Raw genomic sequence first — 19,247 nt, 5'->3', positions numbered from 1 at the left:
ATAGGGTTTCTCATTAATTAGGCTTAATCGTTGTTGTCACCGGACCTAAAGCACACTCGAGTTAATAAAGCAATCTAGTTTACTTAAAAAATAAATACATTTAAAAAAAAAAAATTGTGTTTAAGGAGAAAATATATCTGCAGATCGACTTTCGATTTACGTAGCTACATGGGTACATGTTAAGCCAAACGATTACATTGGAAACACATTCATGTCATACCTTCAATTCATAGAGAAATCGTGTATGTGGAATTTTGGTTAATTTTCAGTATTGTTAATTTCTGATTTTTTTTAATGGTTAGTTCATAAAAAAAAAATCTTTTGGTTACAACTTCATTAAAAAAACAGCCACAACGCGTCTGCGTGAACGCGCTTCACTGTTTTTTTCATAATTATGTTATAATAATAAGCTTAACAGCAGATATTTGGTGAGTGCTTGACTTTTTTTTTTATGATATTCTGTATATTTACTTATATATTTACCTATAGCACGCCTTTAATACAAAAACATTGCTCTTTTAGGGTGCTCCTAGTCTTTCAATTAATAATTTGGTTAGCCTACATGTTGACTATTTATAACACGATTAGTTCCATATTTAGAGCTACAGTTTTAGTTCTTATAAATCAAATTATCAATATATAATATATATATATATATATATATATATATATATATATATATATATATATATATATATATATATATATATATATGATATATATTTATATATATATATAATATATATATATATAGTTAAGTTTTGTCTCATAATCAACTTCAGAGAGTTCGTATAAAGCAAGTATATATATATATATATATATATATATATATATATATATATATATATATATATATATATGTATATATATATATATATATATATATATATATATATATATATATATATATATATATATATATATATATATATATCTGCTTCTGCTTCTTCTTCATTACGGTAGAAAACCACAATTATCTTTCAACTCTGTTTTGAATTGATATGATTTCTTAAAAAAAAAAAAAAATCACCAAGAAGCATGAGGGCCAATTGTCCACCATTACAGCAATACAAAAATACATGTATAACACATTTTATTAGCAACATGTTCTACATCACCAATGACGTCATATTCCATCAGTGCTCCAACCATGTCCACTGCTGTCATTTGACAACAATATCACATGTAATGTACATGTAAATGGATTGTATATTAAAATAATATGAATATTATAATATGATCCTGTTCTTGGACAGCTATATGACATTAAGCGCATATTCGCGAAATCGGCGTGAGTCATGCCATATTGGGAATTTAAGAGAACAGAAAAGACAAGGCAGCTTCCTAATCTGTGTTCGTGACTCCTCGGTGACGTCACCAAAAAATGTTCAACTGCAGAAAATCACGAAGCAAATCTCTGTCCATCCGCACAGCCAATCACAGAGCGACCCAGCTTATAACTGTCCCAGGACTATCCCAGCTCAGCAAGCAGTTCAAAGAACTCACGACAGCTAACACTGGGCCCTGAGACTTGCGAATACCCTATTAGAATATATACCTATATTTTCAAATATACATCGAAATCGTGAAAGGTAAGCTGATAAAAAAATTTTTTTAAAAAAAGTGACGTATCTGTTAATTGTATATAACTTTGCAATTCATTTGGGCAGTATGCTAAATGAAACGACCGGCTGATGTATGTGTGTGGAGTTTTTCAAAGTCAAGGAAAATTCATCAATAAAAAAGGGGGTTGGGTTCCCTCTTGTTTTATATTACCATTAAGACATTTTATCATTTCTGTATATGATATTCCTTTAAAACTAATATGCACTTAAAAAAAAAAAAAATCAATGTGACAATGTTTATTGTTTTTTTATTTTTTTATTTTTTTCTGTGTAGAAAATAAATACAAATGGATACGTACCGAAGAGGTTATTACTGTGAAGACGTCAGATCAAGAGGTCCCATCCGGTCTTGACTTCGGATAATAATAATAATAATAATAATAATAATAATAATAATAATAAATAATAATAATAATAATAATAACGTTTGGTATTAGGTACTGTGCTGCTTATTATCGTTGAAATGGCCCGTAAGGTTGTTGAAATAAAAACAAACTGGCTTGTCAACAAACCAATTTGTCTTTTTTTTTTTTTTTTTTTTCGATAAGGAATTCAAAAACCCCGGGAATAATTTTGTGTAGGCTAAAACTGAACTTGAGTACGGAGCAGTTTTGCTTTTTTGAGATCCGTTATTCCGAGGAACCCGTTTCGAAAGGACGTGAAAAACAAGCACATACAAAATACAACTACAAAAAAAAAAACAGCTAGAAACACGTTTCGAAAGACGTTTATAATGTTACTGATTCAGTTCAACTAAAAACTTTTTTGTTTGTTTATGTGTTATACATTATATTGCATCCAAAAAATTAAAAAAAAAAAAAAAAAAAAAAAAAAAAACTAGAACATCTTAACCATGTGATTTTAAACGCATTCTCCTTTACACGTTGTTTGTTCTTGGTTAACGCTTGTGTTTTGCCAGGGTTAAAGTATAGCATAAAATGAACAGTGAAACGTGCTTTTAGCTTGGTTTATGTTCTAAACAACATGCATAACCAATTTCTGCTATGGATGTGTGTTACAACCAAATACGTTGTTTCAGCGTTGTCTTTGCAAAGGGCTGAGGGCAGGAAGTCAAGAGATGCTGATGTCAAATGTCAAATACCGGCTTGAATAGATGCATTCCCATGGGGAAAACAGTCTTTCCTTTTAGTGCTTTTGTCTATCTGTGAAACTCGATAGCTATTTCCAATGAAAATAAATCCCTGTTTGCTTAATTCATTGTATAATAAACTATCATTTAAACAGGCTTCATGCGAGTATTTTTCTGAAATCAGTGAAGTTATTTGAAAACAGGGACGAAAACAAAACTCCAATCTTCTGTAAACACGTTTTATGATCCCAGTTTAATTCAGTGCTTTATTTTATTTATTTTTATTTATTTATTTATTTATTTTTACATAAATAATAGCTAACAAAACATTTCTTAAATAGCGTTCTGTGAATAGGACACATAGCAAGACAGGGTCTATTTGAAGTCGGGGTCCCTTCCTTTACAAGAGTCCCATGTTTCCTCACTTAAATGAAATTTTGTTTTTATCTCTCAGCCACACCCTTACTCCAAATCTTGTCATTTCCTCTCTGCGTGGAATTGTGATGATATCAGGTCTTTCCTATTTCCGGATCCCGGAATAATGGACAGCAGAATGATTTGGGATTTAGAGGTTACCAGTGTCAACATTGTTTAAAATGCAGCAGATTGAAGCTGAGGGAACACAAAGCCACTTTGTGGCTTGGAACTTGGTTTCAGGAGACTAGGTTTCAGGCCACAGCACGGCACACCAGGGGAGACTTGAGGTTTGATGCGGCAAAGTTTCCACAAGTTAGGTCTCCCGGTATCATGGAACTAGGTTTTAAGACAAATGTTCCTGTAAAAGTGGCTTTGTGTTCCCTCAGCTTAAGATTTACTCTATCCCATTATATTTGAATATATGTCACAAGGTGTATTTAGAAATGAAACACATACACATGATCTTGAGGTGTGCTAATAGATTTGCACACTACTGTACATCTGTCACTGCTGTTGCACTGGGATTTCCTGTCTACATTATATTCAAATCCTGCTTTTTTTATGAGCATCTTTGTAGGTTTTTTTTTCTTTCGGCTGCATTACAATGTAAACTGCTGTGGCTGATCAGAAAAACCCTAACAATGCCCAATGATATGCTTTTTTGAAGACGTGTTATTTAAAACGCAGGCACCACTTAGTTTCCCCTCCTGTGATCAAAGCAGTGAAACTAATGACTTGTTTGCATACATCCACAGATTCCCATGGAGAGGGCCCATCTTTCTTATCGGATAAGAGTGGGTTGGGATCCCAGTCCTATTCTGATCTGTACTGTGGCTTTACCAAGGATCTGCACCTATACGACTCAAAAGGTAAAAGCAAAGATCATCTTTTCTTTCCCCAGCTGTTGCTTTTTGGGTAACACTTTTCATTCAATGTCTGTAATTAATGTGTATTTACATAGTAGTTACTTATTAAATATATGTGTACTTATACACAATTCCAATGTTATTATATACAGTTACAATGTACTTAATGTGTACATTTTTTTTGCATGATGTAACCCCCATCCTATCCCTAACTCTAACGCTAACCCTAACCCTAACCCTTTTTTTGATACCGTTGTGTACTTACATACATCGTGCAAGAAGATTTACATGTTAAGTACATTGTAATTATGTTTAATTATTGTAATTAGTACACATGTATTAACTATGCAACTACTACTTATAATTTTGGAAGGTAATGTTCTTGTTTATTTTTTTCAGTTTCTCTGAATGATGCTTCTTTGTTTGACCTGGATACCTACTCAGATCCCTCGTACTGGACACAATATGGAGCTGGTGAGTTTTATAGCCCATCAGTTTCTTCCAAGTGAGCACTTGTAGATATAGCTAGACTCTGAATAAGATGCTAAAGCAGTAATAAAATGATTAATGTAATTATCTATACATAGTTAATATAGCACCCAATACCAATGAGAACAAGTATAAGAATAAATCCTTTTCCCCAATACAATTAAAGTCAGTTCATTTCAGGTTATTTTGTAAAAAGTCAGATCAACTTTTTCTTGTTTTGTTTTAGGAGTAAAAAGTTTAGACCTCAATCAGAGTTACCAGGAGCCTGACTTCCTGAACCAAGCCTACCAGACCTTGCTTCCTGTGGGCCAGAGCGTGATGCAGAGAGAGTACAACTTACCACCTTCTGTGGGCCAGCCTTCTCATGGAATTGGACAGGGGTGTAGCCAGTACCTTCCCCTACAGCAGGAGACTCAGCTCGGCAGAAACAGCAGCATGGACCGGGAAGATTTAGGTAGGGATCTTATAACTAAGGACACTGGAAACAGCGAATATCCTTTCCATAGCAGCATCAAATTTCTATAGTAAAATGAAAGCTACACAGTGGCAGTACATCAATCAGTTACCTAAAAATACATAGATGCAAGTATCTGTTTAAGCCACTATATTTGAGATATCCCATCATTGCATGGACGGCTTCAGTGAAAGAGTGTATGGGTTTCAGATTAAGGAAAGTTGTTTCTTTATACTTTGACGTTCCCAAACATTATGCAGGGATTGCAGTTATTAAAGGATTTTGATCTGACTTTTAGGTGCCTGTCACAGACATAGTATGTATCCCATGCTGTATCAACCAGTGCCATACAGTGCACAAGAGTGTTTTGGCAAAAATACAAAAAGTTGATGCCTTATACTTCTATAGAGACTCTTCAGCTGAACTAGCCTTATTTAAAAAGTACTTTAACACAGATTGTCAAAAAGTAGCAAAATATTTGAGTAAATATAAGTGTAAAATGGTAAGAGACAGTGAATCACGATACTGTCCTAATTCACTTATATATTTGGTTTGTTCTTATTTTAATAGGCTGTGCAGGGGAGCGGGATTACTCACATTGCAGAATGGTTTTCAAACAAGAAGATAACCAGTCCTGGAACGATTACCTCTCACCTGAACACTGCCACCCACAGGCAGACTATGGCATAGCACCTCCTGCAGCGGCACAGCTCTGCCACCGTGTGGCTAAACATGAAACAACAGGGTTCTCCATGCAGAGGCACTGCCCTGAGTCCCGGGCGATGGGAGTGACAGCATATACAGGTAAGAAACATGTTTTTACACTGACTCTAACGGCAGGAAGCATGGTGTTGTACTGTAGTATAATGTTTATGTGAAACCGAATTAGCATTGTATCAGATGAGGTGGGAATGGCTATTATTATTATTATTATTATTATTATTATTATTATTATTATTATTATTATTATTATTATTATTATTATTATTATTTAGTCATCTAGAAGAAGCTTTTATCCAAAATGACTTACAGAGACTAGGGGTTGAACTCTGCATCAACAGGAGGTGGTTAAGTGACTTGCTCAGGGTCACACTCAGTGAGTTAATCGCTGAGCAAGAATTTGAAGCTCTTGGTAATAAGCGCCTTTCTTTAACTAGTGGAACACCTCTAAGCTTGTAACTGTGATTGCTGTGACTCCTGTAGGTTCTGGACCCATTCATCTCTGGCAGTACCTGTTAGAGCTCCTACTGGATGAGTCCTGTCAGCCTTTCATCAGCTGGACTGGAGACGGCTGGGAATTCAAACTATCAGACCCAGGCGAGGTGAGCCTTACCATTACTGTTCTTGATATTAAGAGAAGACACCTCTATTAGAATGTATGATTTAATGTTAGAACTTTATTAAACTGCTATGGCCAAAGGTTTTGCATCACCTAGAATTTTAGGATTGAGACAAAATAAAAAAAATAAAAACTATACGAACATAACTTAGATCTTTTATTTCACACCATGTAATCAAAGACACTGCCAAATGATATCGCAAAAGTCTACAGGAATCCGTTGTAGTAATACAGTATTCTATGTTAGATTTCAAACAGTGTCTGGAAACTCTGCACAGCGGTATGCAATTCAATATGTTAACGTAACATTATCCAGCAGGTTTCATTCGACTTTATGAAGGAAAAGTTAGTTCATTCTATAAGGTGATGCAAAACCTCTGGCCACAGCTGTAGTTAGTCAGATGTGTTAAAATAAAGAAATGCACCCGGAATAGTATTCAAACAACACGGAAAGGATGTTCTTCGATAAATCGCAATCTAGTTTTGTAACATTAGCATTTTTTCAACTTCAAAAAATGTTCCCTTTTACAAATAGGAGCTATCAACTTGGTAATCATTAAACCCTTGCTGCCCTCTCCATGTAAAAACCTATTGGCCATTAAGTTCAATGTAAAAGTGGGATTGCTTTATTTTAAGGTTAGACGATTGGTCTTTAATTCTCTTTTGATCTTGTTCCAGGTTGCCAAGCGCTGGGGGAAATGCAAGAACAAGCCGAAGATGAACTACGAGAAGATGAGCCGGGGAATGAGGTACTACTACCACAAAAACATCATCCACAAAACTGGAGGCAAGCGGTACGTCTACAGATTCGTCTGTGACGTGCAAAGCATGCTGGGGAAGTCTGCAGAGGAACTGCACGCCAGTCTGAACGTGAGAAGCAAACTGTCCTCCAGTCCTCAGCACTAGTGACACTGTGAAGACAAGAGGATACTGCATCCTGATATCACTGAGAGAGGATCGGATTTTCAGGACTGAATAAATTCGTTGATTGTGTGGTTATAGCACCCCCTGCTGGTCAGACTGTTTTGGTTCACATGGATTGATAACAAAAGGTCAGCAAGGCATCTTCTGTTTCTGTAAACCAGTGGCTGCCAAAGCTATCTCTTCCACATCTGGTAGTTGTTCCAGCTCTGTTCTAAATGGTTCAGTTGAACCAATTAAACCTCCATTCAAACCTTGAAGCTGTGCATTATTTCATTTTACCTGTTAAACAAACTGGAATGGAATGATCTTCAGAACCATGGTTGGTCACCCCTGTTTTAAATGGACCGAACCCTTAAAGGACCAGTTTCGTTTTTTCTTTTTTTTTTTTTTTTTTTTTTTTTTTTTACTAGATCTCTCAAGGACTTCAATCAATAAATATAAAAACAAAATTTAAAAAAAAAAAAAAAAAAAACACCAAATTTTTATAGTGTAGGGAATGTAGTCATTGCTTGAAGGACCCAAGAAACTGATTCAGATATGCCCAGACAAGACAGCAAACATTCCCAGCCTGAATTGTTTCACACCAGAAGGAAGTAACACATGGGGCTCAAAGCAGATAAGACACTGTATTGGTTCTGCACCTATGCTACTTCTATTCCATAATGAATTTTAATGAGTGACAATCATTCTTAAAGCATTGTGGAGCAGCATGCGCTCCACAGAAAAGTGCCTCAATCTTTAAACTTTTTCACTTTTGCATACAGAGGATTTTACAACAATGCAACACTTAAGAAAATTAGAAAATATACGAACGAGAGAAGGTCCATCTAAGCTTGTCCAGTTCCTAGCAGCTGATTGATCTCAGAACTTTATCAAGTTGGGTCTTAAAAGTTCCAAACTGATTCTGCCTCAGCAATATGACTGGGTAGCCCATTCCATACCCTCACCACTCTCTGTGTGAAGAAGCATCTCCTTCCCTCTGTCCTATGTCTATCTTTACCTAATTAACAATTGTGTCCTGGTTTCTCTACTGCGTTTAAACTATTTGGTATAGGCTAAAAAAATTCAGATCATTTAGCCTTAAAATAAGAAATATTGTTTTATATTACTTAATTGTTTTTTATATTTCGAGTCCTGTTGCTCTAAAATTAAAAATTAAAATTGAGTTGCTAGAATTTAGTTTCTAAATTTGCCTTTACCTGGGTTTGAGCTTGAGAATCCTAAATGCCGGCACAAAACAGCCTTCTTTATTGCAATCAAATAATATGACATTGGCTATGTTTATAAGAACTTTCTCTGCCATCAATGCACTATTGCCTAATTAATTTTTTATGAAGTGGATGATGTAAATTGTTATGACCAGGCTGTGTTGACTTACAGCATTCTGGAACATTCACTATGGAAGGGAGAGAGCAAAAAAATCCTTAAATGTACTGGAACCGCGACAAGAACACAAAGAAATCTAATTCTCAAATCCTTGACTTGTCTTAAAAGCGCATTTAAAAATGTTTAGTGATTTAATGAATACGTATTTCACATCCTGTTGCAGTTTTAATAATGTTTATTTTATAAATGTTTGTTTGGCAATACAAAAAAACTTTAATTTAACAACTAAAAATGTGCTGATCTTGGATGCTTTATTGTCGGTGGGGTCTAACTAGAGTATTGTATAATCATATCACAAACTCCTGAGGTCTGCATGTCACACTGTTTGTAATACAGCCTTACGTTCTATTTGCTTTTTCAATTGCCTCACCTCATTGGCAAGATATTTTTATTGATGACTCCACTATAACTCCAAGATCCCTTTCAAAGTCCTTAACCCATTCGTTTCATGCTGGCACCTAGATTTTTTCAGCCGGTATGCCATACATCCATTGCACAACAGTGAAATTAATTTGCCACAAATCTGCCCAGTTATAGAGAAACAGTAACATTCATCCCCGGTTTTGCTATTTTGTAACTTATTATACAAAAATAAAATAAAGAAAATTTCTTGTTTAATAATTCTGCTTGTGTGTTTAATAGCCAGTCGTGTTGTTGAGGCAGAAGTATGCAGGTCCTTTCAGAAGCAACTTGACAAAGTATTGAGTCAGCTGCCTGGAACTGGCCAAGCTTAGCTGGGAACAACAAGGCTCCTTTTGTTTGTAAATCTTATGTAATTTGCCTCTTGTTAACACTTTAAGAAATTCAGTTCTAGCAGACTTCTATAAATTCATGTAATCATCCAGCATTTCCTTAGGGAAGGCAGAGCTAGTGCCAACTAGTTACTATTAGTTACACAGCGCTGTTCTGCATACAGATTTCCTTTCAAGTCACATCCATATGTTTGTGCAATAGGTTCATTGGGTTCGATTATAAAACTGTTTCATAACTTCAACAGGGTGATGTAACATGTTTTAGTACATAACACTGCCCACTACAGTCTTCCAAATTCCAAATTCTGCAAAGACTTGTTTATTCATTGCAAACTTTCTTTTCAGTCACACTTTTCAGCCTGTGGTTGGGACGGATTTTTGAAATTAGTCACGCTTTGCTTTAGTGGCCTTTAGAAAAAGGCTCTAAAAGTTGTTGCAGATTTTTTGTCGATGGTTATTTATAATCACTGATTTGTAAAAAGCGTCAAATCTTTTGGGTAATCAACTCCAAATCAATCATGTAATTAAAAGGTTTTTTTGTAAATTTTGTCAAAAGGCATTATAAAGATGTTTATGTTGTAATGTTTAACAAAATAGATTATATTATATATATGTATATTACACAGTGTATCCAGTATATTAACTATTTTTGCAAAACAGAAGTTTGCAACAGTTAATAAATGCTCCTTAAAATGACTTTTTCAGGCCTAAGGCAGCAGTATTTTGATGATTTTGCTGAGTTTGCTTACAGGGAGATCGACTACTCATACACACTCAGCCCTGGTTCTGTGTATACCTGCAATGGCTGAAACACACCACCACAGAAATGCTGCAAAGGGATCAAATTATCCAGCCCCCATTCCTCAGCTGTTGTTTTCAACCCTGAATCTGTGCTGTGGCACACTCAGCATTGTATAACACAGTTTAATTGGTTCAGTATGGGTGTGAGGGGGGGGGGGGGTACTGATTTATGTAAGGCAAAAGGGGGAGGTATAAATAGGGTCTCTGTGCCTCTCAGCACAGTACTCTCTCTATCCACAGCTCATCTCATTGTGGTGTGATAGCGTGAGATCTGGAAGAATGACGGCTGCTCTGCTTAGTGTTCTCACGGCTCTGCTCTGTGTGCTTTCAGCCACAGCACAGCCTCAGCCACAGAAAGACTTCAACTTGGAGAAGGTAAGCATTGCAGATTGGAGATATTTAGATTGCATTGAAGCATATTGACATTACTTTGTAGGAAATGTGTATTTATACACCATAAAGTCCAACATGCAGTGGAGATGATGCAGAATGACTGATGGTGGGCTTTTGTTGCCTGCTACAGTGCACAGAAATTTAATAGCAGACCTATATAGACACATTTAAATACATGCACAATATTTTAACGAGTCTTGCCAAATGTCATCCATTTATAACAAAGCAAGTCAACTGCTGGGACATTCATTTTTTATTTTACCCAAGAAAATGGGTTTCTGGCTGGAAAGTTATTTTTCATTGGTAGTACAGTAATTGAATAATATTTGGGTTCCACTGCACTTGTGTGATTGCTCATAAAAATGATTTGCATGTATTTGTAAATGGGAGGGTTACGATATTTAGTGAGCCAGTAAGGGGTCTCAGTAGGGTAAAACAGGACATAAAGAAAACAAATATTCTCTCTCTCTCTTTGTCTCTTTCTCTCTCTCTGACTCTGCCTGTCTATCATATTTTTTTAATAGACAGCGCTTTTTTTATTTCATCTGTGCCAAACAAAGTCACGTTAATCAACTCTGCTGATGTTTCCTATAATAATAAAATAAAAATATATATTGATGATCTTAACAGTTCATTAACCAGAAAAGTAGTATTTCAAATGGTCAATAAATATGGTTACTGTCACTTAGTGAACTCAAAACTACAGTTACAAGGAAGTTATAAGGCATCTGAAGTATGCTGCAGTGAACAGGGCAGTGTCTCACTGCACCCCCCATGCCCCTCTTACTCAATCCCATCCCGTGTGTCAGTTTTCAGGGAAGTGGTACCTGACTGGAATGGGCTCCAATGCACAATGGTTCATGAATAAGAAGTCATGGATGAAGATGGTCACTACAGTGTTCACCCCGACTGCTGAGGGCAATCTGGACGTTGTGATCACCAGCGACAAGTAGGGAGGGAGTGGAGAAGATGGGGTTCTATGCATTAACAATTCTGGGGTAGCCTTGGGTTCAGAAGCGTGGATCATCTGGTGATCATTGTATGCAACAGCAAATAAGAGGTTATCTACTATAGGAATTTAGCTTTTCTTCTTCAACCCCTTTTTGTGCAAATACACGACACATATTTTCAATTGATTTACCCCAGTAATTTTCTTTATTATTTGACAGTGGGAAGGAGGGAAGGGGGGAAAGGGGGGGGGTGTAATAGGGTCTTTTTTTCTTTTTCTTTTTTTTCACAAAACTTTAACCAAGTAACTAAATGCTCTGAAGTTGTTTCTTTCCGATTCGTTTAGATATGATTTTTGTCCTTAGAAAAACAATGAACTGAAGTAAAAAGTTCTTATGTCACTCACATGCAAATGTTCCCCAAATTTTAATGGGGTACAAAACGGTTTCTGAGGGTGGTATCAAGCACTCTTGGCTAAAATTTTATTTTTTGCTGAAACAAAAGCACATAGAGACAGATTTATCATTTTAATTGTCAATGCAATTGCCTCAACCCAGTCCCTTTGAACATTGGTTTGCATCACAAAAACTCATGTCTAGTCACTGGGCCACACACACAGCCAACCGGAATTCGAGATTGAGACTTTCTTTCTTGTGCCCAGGGAGGGTGACTGCTGGCAAATGCGCCACCTCTTTGTCAAGACTGAGACTCCAGGCCGCTTCACTTTCTACAGCAAAGGTACGCTTACAAGCTAAAAAAGAGAGAGGGAGAGATAAATAATTATAGTAATAAGCCAATGTTTAGCTTTACAGAATTCACTGGAACGTCCAGATCCACCATTTGTCTACGTCTAGTCTCTTGCAGAGAATTGGAACCAATAAGAACCAAGGCATTAACAGTCTTCTTGTTTGCAGCCTGGGCCAGTGATAATGATGTACGAATGGTGGAGACCAATTATGATGAATTTGCCCTTGTTCACACCATCAACATCAAAGAGGGCAACGTGAATATTATCACCAAGCTGTATGGTGAGTACTCGCATAACCTGACTCCACCACACCCGAGGCACGCATGCATTCAAACGGTCTGGTCTTTGTGCATGAGGGGCAAACTTTTCAGACCAGTCTTAAACACGACCTGTTTACAGACTGTGTCACAAAGAATTCTGATATCTAGTTGCAAGTCATCATGGGAGGTAGATTGCTTGTTCTAGTCAGAAAGACATGTGTGCTTGCACATAATTACAATATTATGCATAGTTACAATGTACTTAATGGGTAAATCTTTTTGCACAATATAACCCTAACCTTAATCCTTACCTTTACCCTTTTCTAATGCAATTGTGTACTTCCATATATCATGCAAAACGATTTCCACATTAATGCATAATAACATTATAATGATGTGTAAGTATTTACAAAGTAACTCCTATGTAACTACAGAGCAATTAGACACACAATGTACAGTGTTGTTTTTTAAAAATGTATTTGGCAGATGCCTTTATCCAAGGTGACTTACAGGTGTTACTGGACAGTACAGGGTTACAATGCAATATTTAAATACGGTATAGTTTACAGTAAGTGCAAATAATACTACTAAAATACAATATGAAATAGGATGCAACAAGTTAGGATTACATCTATAATGACATTTTAGTAGTGCAATAGTGCAAGGATAGTGCATCAGCTGAGGATCCAGTAACGTGGTGCTGAGGTCAGGGGAGTCCAGGGCAGAGCAGGAGGGGTAGATTGAGAGATCTATAAGTTAATCTTTGTTCTTCTAGGTCGCTCTCAGGAGCTGCGTCCTGAGTTGATTCAAAAGTTCCAGCAGCACTCTCTGGCGCAGGGACTCACCCCAGATAACGTGTTGATTCTGCCCAAGACCGGTGAATACCTTCCCCCCCACTTCCACCTTCCTTCCCTTGCAGTGAACACCTACAGCTATGGCCAAAAGTTTTGCTTCGCCCTACAAAATTAACAAATTTTACTTCACAGTCGAATGAAACCTGCTGAATCATGTTACGTTAACGTACTGAATTACACACCACTTTGTAGTTTTCCATATACTAAAGAAAAACTTTAAAATCTTTATCTTTAAAAACTTTTTAAATCTAACATGAAATACAACTGTACTACTATTATGGCTATATATATATATATATATATATATATATATATATATATATATATATATATATATATAGCCTTTTTTTTAATTATGTCTCAATCCTAAAATTCTAGGTATTGCAAAACTTTTGACCATAGCTGTATATTTTTAAATGCTTAGTCAACAGTTTTTAATTTGTTTTTTTCAATTTTATTTTATTTATTTATTTATTTATTTATTTATTACAGTGGAATGCACTCCAAATGCTGCTTAGGTAAGTGCAATTATTTTATTAGTTTAATTTCATCATTTTCAATATTTTAACATAATGTGTCCATGTGTTCATGCCCATTATTATTACTATTATTATTATTATTATTATTATTATTATTATTATTATTATTATTACAGAAAAAACTAGATTATGTGAACACCCTTGTTATCCGATAAGCCCCTTGTTAACCTGTGTTCTGTGCTGCCCTCCTCTGCCCTGTTGTCATAGCAAATGCGCTATTCAGCCCACAACAGCTGCTGTTTACAGAACATTCAAGTATTGCATGCTATATATTTACAGATAAAGGGATTCAAAGATTTTTAGTGACATAAACAATCTCCTACTTGTAATTTGATTATCCTTTCAATGTAATTATGCAAGCACCCCTAGATCCCAGTTAGTTTGGATAATAACGATCAACCTCACTATTATTTCTGCTAGTGCCTTGAAATCATACCACTGATGAAGGCTTTAGCTAAACTGTTTGCATGATTGACTTTTACAGTTTATTATACCTTTAAGATATTCATAGATGTATAACACATTGCTAAATCTTTATTTTTTTAAACTGTGTGTCTCTCTATATATATATATTGTACTACAAAAAAAAAAGAAACTCAAAATTATATCTCCGCAGGTTTCCCAAGATCTGTCTCCATGCGATTCCAGCTGTATGAAGCACAAGACCGCCTCCCACAAACCCAGCTGTTTTCCTTAGACAAAACTGCCTTAGACAAAACTAACTGTCTTCATTTCTTAATCACCTGTTTAAACTCTCCTCTAAACATGTGCTTCAATAAAAATGCAATGAATTTCCTGGTGGACACATTGATCCCATAAAGGAATAGGAGAAACAGAATGCAAACAGTAACATGTCAGGCTTAACAAGAGATCAAAGGCTGTATTTGTAAAGCTGACAAGATGAGCTAGAAGTATTTGTGATTATATTGTTCCAGCGCAAAGCAGACTCTTTTAAAACTTACTGAAGGTAAACAGCAGTTTGATTGGTGGTAATGGGATTTAATAATAGTTGCATTGACTTGATTAAACATTGTTTAAAACGCACAAGCAAAGCATTTTAAAGCAGTTTGATTGTGGCATCTTTTCACTGTAAAGCGAGGCATACAATGCAAGCTATGCATTTACAATCTACCTCAAAACTGAAAAAAAAAAACATGTTTTCTCTCTTTTAAAACTGTTTTGATATATCGTCCACAAAGCCCCTTCCTTTCACAGATTGGTATGTGTAACATTTTAACAGGCATGCATGCAAGAGCGCTGGGGGTGGCAGCAACCCTTTGGCTTTGCATGGCTTCCATCATATATATACAAGGGGTTACAGGTTTGTTCAATGGCTTTCAGCACCCCCACTTTACAAATTGTTCCAGTGCCACTGCATGCATGCATTCTCTAATAACAGGGGCAGTTCATATCAACCAACCACATCCTCTGAAGCTACTAAAGAGAACAATCAAAAAACTCAAGAAAATATTGCAAATAGTTTTATTGAGATTCATTAACACAAACCCTGCTGAGGCAGCTGAAACAGGTGCTGTTTAAACAAAGCAAAGGGTCCTGTTAGGAGGACTTGAGAGTCTGCGAGAGGGAAAGAGGAGAAGACTTGAGACTCTGAGCGAGGAAAGGGGTCGAATGGTCAAACTTTACTGGGGAGGCTATGGAGAAGCGAATGTGGAGTTGGGGACAGTCCTGAGAGTTAAAAGTGTTAAATAAATATAATCAAAATCCACAAAACAAGTTTTTAATATCTGGCCCAAAACTGATTTGCCCTATATGTTTACTTGTGAAAATATTTAACATGTTTTCTTTACTCCTTTTAATCAATCATTTGTAAAATTAAGAAATAGTCAATCACTTATAACTACACTGATGAGAGCAGATATACCTCCTATTTTTTTTTTGCATTTAAATGTATTTTAAGATCATCGTTTAATCCATAGCTGCAACGTATGAATGTGCAGTGAGGTGTGGGGAGAGCAGAACAGAAAGGTTTAGCCCAAGCTATAATAGTATGCTATCGAGATGCATGCATCTCGTCGGCTGGTTGATTATGAAGCAAAGTCCAGCAGTACAATATGTAGAATGTTGCTTTTCCATTAGTAGTGCTGGCATCTTTTGCAGCTGTAGGTTTTCCAGACTGAAACAAAGAAAATGTATATTAAACACTGTAATATCTGTGACAACACACACCCCCGATACACACACCAGTGACAGTGAAAAACAGCATGCTTCTATACACCAGGAAGATGGGATGGCTCCACTGCAGAAGCGCAGGCACCCTATCGGCAACAGGGGTCGCTGGTGCGCTGTGAACCGTGGATTCCCGTAACGACCTAAGCCCACCCTACTCGGACGGGGCTCGGCCAATTGTGCGCCGCCCCCTAGGAAACCCCAATCACGGTCGGCTGTGACGTACCCTGGATTCGAAAACTCTTTCTTTTTAATTGTATACCCAGAGTCAATCTTAACCATATCAGCCCAACTTGTGGAGAATGTGAATGAACAGCATATTTTAATTGAAAAAAGGTCCTATTTTTTCACTCTGGAAATCTGATAACCCAGCTTGTCCATTTCAGCTTGTTTAGATGCTAGACAAAGTATTATAAAAAGCAGACATAAGGGTGCATACTTACTAGTTGAACAGTAGGGACTGTGCTGATAGTAATAATAGTGTGCTCCTGCAAAGACCAATGCCGTACTGTATATTAGTTTGGGAATTCACTGAAGAGTCTGCAAGGTCAATGGCTTTCTCACGTCATTACACAAGGAGTGGACACATGCATCACCTTGCAATCTACAGCCCACACTAAATCCACCACGTCCCACACTGTAGATACTGAAATACTTGTATTGGCTACCATTCACAAAAATTATTAAAATATAAATATAGTATCGTTAGAGAGAATTAAACATTATTTAAACTAACAATTTGAACAAAGGGCACATCCTGAAACTGGGTGTGTTCACTTTTTTTTTTTTTTTTTTTTAATGTATATTATGAATTGATAATAAATACATATTTGGCCACATTTCAGAATTTTCATCTTTAGTTCAACGCAAGATCGTTGTGTAGTTCATGCTTTTCCTTCAGGACTAAAATGGGCCACACTTTGTTAAGTGTTTACTCCTATCTTTAATTAACTCCTATTTTTTGAAAGGGGTAAAACACTGGTTAAAACCGAACAACTATAAAGTTATAAAGTCCAAGTTCAAGTGCAATCACTGTGGGACTAGTTAGTGTAATAGAAGTATATTTACTTACCACATCTGTACATGCCTGTTAAAGAAAATAATCAAACTATAACAATGTCCATTCGTGGTTGCCAGATTCTTTGACGGTGATTTACTAAGTGTTTAACTATTATTATATTATTATTATTATTATTATTATTATTATTATTATTATTATTATTATTATTATTATTATTTACCAGATGGTTAAATTATTATAAATAACATTTAAAAAAAAATAATACAAACATGAAACCACTTACTTTTAGCACAAATGCTGTCATCTGTTAAAGACAAATGTACATAAATCATTAAACATCATAGAGGACATATTTAAAAGAAAAACATTTTCTAATGATTTGTAATATTAGGAATATTTAAAAACAAATACTTACAACAGAAAGCTGTGGGTAAAAATAAAGAAAAGAAACATATTTATATATATTTCTGTATTTTCTGTATATATATATAGTTTTTCAAGTTCTGATTTTTCGAGTAAGGTGTTTCTTGGCTGTATAGTAGTGTGCACATTATTAGAATATTAGAAGACCCAGTTGATTCTGCTGTTCTCATTTGTTGTCAGTGATAATTTAACTCAGTTGATGACTTTAAAAGGACGCACATGCAATTCATTTAAAAACAGTAAGAGAAAAAGGAACACACAGCCGCAAATGATAAAATGCATGAGGCTTTTTGGAAGTTGTTTGAAATGCCAAATTAATACAGAAAGTAACATTTTCACAGGTGAGTGCTTATTGTTTCTATAGCACCCATTGCTGAATGAACACTGAAATTCTCACACGCAGGTTTTCATGCTGGTAGGTATATAATAGACATGACACATTTTGAGGCGTTCACATGACTGTACAGCTTACTTACCTTCCATTTGTAGTTCAAAAGCTATGAATGCAGGATCCAGAGTGAATTTTTAGATTTTTTGTGGATTATTGTATTCACCAGATCTAACATGCAAAATTAACGATTCATTCTTTTTTTTTTTTTTTTTTTGCTCAGAGATCCTTTAAGAAAGCAAAAAACGCTCATAAATATGGCATCATAGAAACCCAGTCAACACCAAATCAAGTTTCACATACTTTTAATGCCAACTCCGTTGCTTGACAGAAACTCCTCCTGAGCCAACCCTACATTTGGCGATACAAAGGAAATATAAATATTTAGCAAGCAGCCTTCTTATGGAATTGATCTTCCAGGACCCCAGTGCAGACCTGGCCCTTTGTACCTTGCGCCTTGAAGCAAATTTGTATTCATTCATATGTTTAATGCTCATGAAAGGTTAAGGGGAAATGTCCATCGCTTTCCGGCACCATAAAACGAATCTCAATCCTGTTTGCCAAATTGTGCTGTTCAAGGGATTACTAATGGATACTGAGATCACCATATTCATTTCACCATATTCATGTACAGAGGTTTACAGCAAGATCTTCAAATGTCAAAGGCACGATAAGCAGGGCTGTGTTATCTTTGATGCCGCTGGTGTCAACTCTGTGCAGTGCCTTCAATTAACTGCCTGAAGTAAATTCAACTAACTGCCAGGTTGCTATATGCAGTCTAACAGGTAGTGCGTTAATAAGGCAAACATTTGCTGTATTTAACCATGGAAAAATACAGCCTTAACAATAAACGAGATGTGCTCTAGACTGATTTGCAATTACCTTCTTAGTAAACTTACTCTAAAGCAAATGTCTTTAAATAAATAGGTTTTTGAATGTGTGGTTCAATACAGTTGACTCTCGCTCATCTCAACCCTAGCAATCCAAACTCACCTGTTACCCAAATCCTAATCAAATACATGCTGACAGCAGCCGTAGAAACCGAACCACAGATTCAGAATCCTGTTCAGGAATTCAAGAACTCACTCGATTGTTTTTCTTTGTTTGTTTCAGCTTCAGATTCTGCAGAATCCTCTCCATCTACACATGCAACACAGGGAGAGTTGCTGATCAGAATGACAAGTCACATAACCAGCAGTGAAGAATACAATTTGTAGAAAATGTGTGCGCATGTATGTTTTAGTTAGATCTAATGACAAACCCAAACCCAAACAGCCTGTTATTTTAGAATTATAATTACCGTAAAAAATGGGGTATAAAAAACTATAAATATAGGTTTTTAA

General features: G+C 35.9%; 2 protein-coding genes and 1 long non-coding RNA gene across 3 annotated transcripts; 2 read left to right on the top strand and 1 right to left on the bottom strand.

The window, feature by feature from the left end:
* Positions 1 to 2,455: 2,455 nt before the first annotated feature.
* Positions 2,456 to 9,026, top strand: LOC121304384 (protein c-ets-1-B-like). Its single transcript, XM_041235484.1, has 6 exons — positions 2,456 to 4,001; positions 4,398 to 4,472; positions 4,714 to 4,941; positions 5,512 to 5,745; positions 6,145 to 6,263; positions 6,959 to 9,026. Exons 1-6 carry the CDS (start codon positions 3,863 to 3,865, stop codon positions 7,184 to 7,186), a joined length of 1,023 nt encoding a protein of 340 aa, XP_041091418.1. The 5' UTR covers positions 2,456 to 3,862; the 3' UTR covers positions 7,187 to 9,026.
* Positions 9,027 to 10,358: 1,332 nt separating this feature from the next.
* On the top strand, positions 10,359 to 14,929 carry LOC121304385 (lipocalin-like). Its single transcript, XM_041235485.1, has 7 exons — positions 10,359 to 10,518; positions 11,346 to 11,485; positions 12,146 to 12,222; positions 12,399 to 12,512; positions 13,268 to 13,369; positions 13,839 to 13,864; positions 14,502 to 14,929. The coding sequence occupies exons 1-6, from the start codon at positions 10,423 to 10,425 to the stop codon at positions 13,862 to 13,864; spliced, it is 555 nt and encodes a 184-aa protein (XP_041091419.1). The 5' UTR covers positions 10,359 to 10,422; the 3' UTR covers positions 14,502 to 14,929.
* A 94-nt stretch (positions 14,930 to 15,023) lies between these two features.
* On the bottom strand, positions 15,024 to 18,566 carry LOC121304386. Its single transcript, XR_005947945.1, has 5 exons — positions 18,208 to 18,566; positions 17,509 to 17,517; positions 17,377 to 17,397; positions 17,145 to 17,159; positions 15,024 to 16,560 (listed from the first exon to the last, which is right to left on the bottom strand). It is a non-coding gene; the product is annotated as an uncharacterized LOC121304386 (long non-coding RNA).
* Between the last annotated feature and the right edge of the window lie 681 nt (positions 18,567 to 19,247).

The sequence above is a fragment of the Polyodon spathula genome, chromosome 37 (genome assembly GCF_017654505.1).
Source record: "Polyodon spathula isolate WHYD16114869_AA chromosome 37, ASM1765450v1, whole genome shotgun sequence".
Classification (NCBI taxonomy): domain Eukaryota; kingdom Metazoa; phylum Chordata; class Actinopteri; order Acipenseriformes; family Polyodontidae; genus Polyodon; species Polyodon spathula.
Note: the sequence above shows the minus strand (reverse complement) of the source record. Positions and strands in the feature narration are given on the sequence as shown.